This window comes from Salvelinus sp. IW2-2015, unplaced genomic scaffold, assembly GCF_002910315.2.
Source record: "Salvelinus sp. IW2-2015 unplaced genomic scaffold, ASM291031v2 Un_scaffold1588, whole genome shotgun sequence".
Taxonomy (NCBI): Eukaryota; Metazoa; Chordata; class Actinopteri; order Salmoniformes; family Salmonidae; genus Salvelinus; species Salvelinus sp. IW2-2015.
Genome location: NW_019943012.1, coordinates 141,462 through 146,893, shown reverse-complemented (window position 1 = coordinate 146,893; position 5,432 = coordinate 141,462). Strand labels below are relative to the sequence as shown.

Here is a 5,432-nt window from a genome sequence, read left to right as displayed (position 1 = left end):
ACAGCAGGAACACAGCAGATACCATGGTATGGACTGTAAATCAGTAGTTTATAAAATCAGTTGTAACAGTTATAAAAACAGTTACACAACTGATTTAACTATCTATAAGTTAATAGTATATTAACTACTTTAAAACCTGTTATAAACCCTTCGCATTAGATAACAGAGTTCTCCATCAAGGTCTCTCCAAACTAAAGACTGGTTATATCTACGTGCAGATCCAGGATCAGCTTATCTGAGTTCCCCATCAAGGTCTCTCCAACCTAAAGACTGGTTATATCTACAGTGCAGATCCAGGATCAGCTTATCTGAGTTCCCCATCAAGGTCTCTCCAAACTAAAGACTGGTTATATCTACAGTGCAGATCCAGGATCAGCTTATCTGAGTTCCCCATCAAGGTCTCTCCAAACTAAAGACTGGTTATAACTACGTGCAGATCCAGGATCAGCTTATCTGATTCCATTCCTTTGGGACACAGACAGCAGGGAGCGCTGCCCCCTAGTTACATGATCTGTTATAGGAGGAGGATTCGCTATATACTGTACGAACTGCAGTGGCCACCCCTATACAGACCATCATCATCATCACCATCATCATCATCATCACTATGGCTATCTATGTTCAGATTTAAAAGAAATACCATCATTAATTCAATAGGGTTACTTTGACAATTAACATTTCTTGAGATTTTTTTAATTCAGAGAAAACATTCGATTTCACCTTTTAGAATTCAAATACGGCTGTGTGTGGTGTGAGTTGTAACATGTCTGTATGAGTGAGTGCAGAGAAAGACACACAAAGCATTCATATCTCACTGCAGAGAGAGAGAGAGAGAGAGAGAGAGAGAGAGAGAGAGAGAGACTGCGAGACTGCCAACACCAAGTCAAAATCCTGCTCACACAGGTTAATCAATACAGACCATGTATTATCAAGCAATACTATATGCATAAGCTTTTTCTAGCAGCATTGTTCAATTCGAAGCAGCAGTTTACTCTGTAAACCAGGTTGGAATACAGTCGAATATATTTCTGAACGTTGTTTAAAAAGTGTATCCCCGACCAAAAGTTCCAGCCCTGAAGGCAGAGGTTTCCCTCCCTCTTCAGATGTCCGGTTGGACGCGAGACCCCCAGATGCTGACCGCTGCCCACCGTGCGCCAGATATGACCAAAACCGACACAGTTACTATTTGGACAGGGCGTCACAAGCCAGGTAGAAAAAACTTACCGTCAGCGTGAACGACAGAAACCACCGTTAGCCAAACCAAGCATCCAAACATGGACGAGAAAACCAGGTTTTGGTAAATGCGTCGTGCCATCATTCTCTGCGCGCTCTGATTATTTTGTGTACCGCAGTTGAAAAAAAGATTCMAAAGTTTTAATGGAAATAAATCTCCCTCGGTGAGTTGGTGATACAGGAGGGAGCAGCGGTTCCGTTATTTCCCTCCCGGTGGCAGACAGACTGAGAGAATCTGGATTTGAACTTGTTGACACGAAACGGCAAAACGGAAAGGAAAATGACGGTTGGTTCGGTTTATCTCCCCAAATAGTGCCTTCGCGAGCAGATGGAGCATTGGCACGAAAACTCGCGTGTCCCMGTCAGTAAATACGTTACGGCTCCCGAACCTGAAGTCTGGGCAGCAGCGCGAGCTGAGGAAGCAAGCCGGGTGTGCGTCTTTACGCACGGAGAGAGAGAGAAAAACACTTTCTCTGGTGTGGCTGTCGCGAGGCAACTTGCATMTTTTTTCAGTGATTACATCCTCGAACACTCATGCTCAAAAGTGTCCATGTTTTCGTCCCCCTCTTCCCTAAAGGAGCCTCGAATAACCTTTTGGGGTTTAAAAGATTGCAGCTGTGGGGGAACCTTTTTAGGTCAAAAAGGCAAAGCGAGGAAACCCCTCTGAAAATGTTATCTGAGAAACCCCCTGTGACATGAAGCATTAGTAGTGGCAATCGGGRAAAAAAAATGGGCTGTATTTTTTTWATTTATTTTATTTACAGGAACCCTTTAACTAACCAAAGGTGCAAATACGAACCCTTGACTTGCAATGGTTCTTTGAGGAACTCCAGGGAACCTCGGGTCACCACTAATTCTCAGAGTGTAGGAAAACCATTCCACACCTGAGAACTGTTTTTATATGTTGGCATATAGGCTTACATGTCTTTATATTTACAAGTTTTGTATTTACAATTTGGAGAAGAATCTGCAATAGCCTACACCATTATGTTATGATGTGGGGAAATATTCTTCATGACACCTGCATCTCCATTTTCTTCCCACCACTGATATTCTCTGGCACTCTGGCTTGCTATAATTGAGGTGACTGCTCCCCTGTCGCAGCTCTAGGCCCAGAGCTCTCTCTCTCTCTGTGTGTCTGCTTTTACTGTGATAGAAAGACGGACGGCCATCTCCCTGAGAGACCAGCACCTGCATCCGGGGCATTGTCTTGGTTAGTCTGTGCAATGAGATAACACACACACACACACACACACACACACACACACACACACACACACACAACAAAGAGAGAGAGTGCACGACTCCGTTAGCGTCCTTGAGTTAGCCATGTTTCGTGAAGCAGAGCACGTTGCAATCCTGATGTCTCTCTGGAATGCTACCCGTGCTCGATTTCATCAACCTTATTGTCAAGAGACTGGACATTGGCGAGTAGTATGCTAGGGGAGTGGAGCGCTGATGTGCCCGTCTCCGAAGCCCTGACCACGAGACCTGTCGTCGTTTCCCCTTTTTCGGCGTCGCACAGGGTCGCCGGCTGGGATCAGATCCATTGTATTGGTGGAAGGCAAAACACTGGATCGCGTTTCGGGAAAGTCATAATTCCTGGTAGGAACGATGATGAGTTGACGTTAATCGTATATTCAGTAGTTCCTCCCGACTGTATGTAATGAAACCTAAGATTACTGGGGTACCGATGTAAGAAATAAACGTAAAAAAACAAATCTGCATATTTTCCAAGGAACGCGAAGCGAGGCCGGCCATCTCTTTTCGGCGCCGGAAGTATAGCGTATAGCCGGAAGTCTCTCCAGTCCTTCCTGCCTTGTCTCTCCAGTCCTCCTGCCTTGTCCTCCAGTCCTCCTGCCGCTGTCTCTCCAGTCCTCTTCCCTTCTCCCAGTCTCTCCAGTCTCTTCCAGTCATCTTCCCTACTCCCCAGTCCTCTTCACTTCTCTCCAGTCCTATTCCTTTCTCCTCTCTCCAGTCATCTTCCCTTCTCCCTGTTCCTCCAGTCCCCTTCACTTCTGCCTTGTCTCTCCAGTCCTAATCCTTCTCTCCAGTCATCTTCCCTTCTCCCTATCTCTCCAGTCCCCGTTGCACTTCTCTCCCTGTCTCCGCCAGTCCTCTTCACTTCTCGTCGCCTGTCTCTCCAGTCCTCTTGCCTCTCCCCTGTCTGCGTCCAGTCCTCTCCCCATCCTATTTCCCTTCTCCCAGTCCTCTTCCCTTCTCCCCTGTCTCATCCAGTCCTCTTCCCTTCTCCTGTCTCTCCAGTCCTCTTCGCCAGTCATCTTGCCTCTCCCCAGTCGCTCTTCAGCTTCTCCACAGTCGCTTCACTTTCCCAGTCCTATTCGCGCTTTCCCCAGTCCTCTCCCTTCTCCCTGTTCTCCAGTCTCTTCTGTTCTCCTATCCTCTCCTTGCTCACTTCCCAGTCTTCCTCTGTCTTCCTCCTCCCTTGCTCCGAGTCTGTTCCAGTCTGTCTCTCCATTCTTCTTCTATCCGTGGTCTCCAGTCCTCTTCCCTTCATCCTCCTGCCTCCAGTCCTCTTCACTTCTCGTCTCCCAGTCCTCTCCGGTTCCTCCCCTCGCCGTCCTCGTCTTCCCCGCCCCAGTCTCTTCCCCGTGTCATCTCAGTCCTCTTTCCTTCTCCCTTCTCCATTTGTCTCCAATCCTCCTCTCTTCTCCCTGTGTCTCCAGTCAATTCACTTTTCTTTCTTCTTCCCCCTCTCCCTTGTTCCATCCCACCAACCTTTTTTCTCCGTACTTTCTCCTCTTACATCTTCACTCATTTTCTGTTTGCCACGCATGGGACATTCTCTGAGGTTAGAGTTAGATAAAGAGGAATGAGAGAGGGATTGGAGTGGGAGAGAGGATTCACCAACTCAGAGGGGTCTGACACACACTTGGATGTTTATTGAGAGAAAACAAGAGATGTTTTGATGAAAAGAGAGAGATGAGTGAGAGGTAGCAGCGAGGAGAGAGACAATGAATCACACCTGGTGCTATCTGACAGAGGAGGGTGAGAAATTACAGTTGCAGAGTGTCCGGGGACTGTCGCTTTATACAAGCTATGTAGTGTTAATCTCTCTCATGCACGCACACACGCAACACGCACAACGCAACACACACACACACACACAACAACACACACACACACACACACACACACACACCACAACACACACACATCTCAGTGTTGCAATCTATGTGTGTGTGTGTGTGATTGAGGAGGAGTTGCTAATGAATACAGGGCAGTGTTCTGTTTGGTCTCCTTGTAACAGCCTCCTGAGCAGGCCTGGTGAATTGGATCTGGGTTTCAGGGAGTGGCTCCAGCCTGGGTATGTGTGTGGTGTGTGTGTGTGTTTGTGTAGTGTTTGTGTGTTTGGGGTGTGTTTTGGTGTTGTGTGTGTTGGGTGTGTGTGTGTGTGTGTGTGTGTGTGTGTTGTGTGTGTGTGTGTGTGTGTGTGTGTGGTGTGTGTGTGGTGTGTGTGTGTGTGTGTGTTGTGTGTGTGTGTGTGTGTGTGTGAATGGAGCCGCACAATACCGGTCTCCAAACTTTAGATTTATACTCCAAGAAAACTTCCACATTATAAATATATAAAATCTGAAATATAGCAACGTCTTTGTTCTAAATGAGTAGATTATTTAGACAACCATCAGACTTGTGACACCAGGCTGCCAGGCCAGCGGGACTGGAGGAGAACAGTTCTATTTTAAAGAAGACAGTTAATTAATGAGACTTTTACTGAGGCATTCTTAATTACCATAGTATGCTGAGAGAGAGTGGAGGAGGGGACTGGGGTATATGCTGTATACCGTGAACCACACACGGTCCGCACACAGACACACACACACGCACTCACATGAATGCACACACACACACACACACACACAACACACACACACACACACACATCTCAACACACACAACACACACACACACACACACACAGCACACAACACCTACACACACACAAGCCACACAGCACACCCCCCACACCGTACCTATCCGCCACATACGCTATCCATGTTGATCAGCCTCCTCCATGTTGAGGGTGTGACCGTCATACACTAAGGAATTAGGCAGAGATACTGGTGTGACCATGTTACAGTAGGAATTAGGCAGAGATCTGGTGTGACTGTGTTACAGTAGGATTAGGCAGAATAGATACTGGGTGTGACTGTTAAGCATAAGGAATTAGGAGGGAG

At 47.0% G+C, this 5,432-nt stretch overlaps 1 protein-coding gene across 1 annotated transcript in view; it reads right to left on the bottom strand.

Moving 5' to 3' along the window:
* The window catches only part of LOC139024506 (filaggrin-2-like), a 24,172-nt gene extending 22,546 nt beyond the window's left edge, over window positions 1-1,626 (bottom strand). Inside the window, exon 1 of the mRNA XM_070439355.1 lies at window positions 1,203-1,626. Within this exon, the coding sequence (XP_070295456.1) occupies window positions 1,203-1,318 (116 nt within the window). The 5' untranslated portion in view covers window positions 1,319-1,626. The remainder of the gene's footprint in view (window positions 1-1,202) is intronic.
* Between the last annotated feature and the right edge of the window lie 3,806 nt (window positions 1,627-5,432).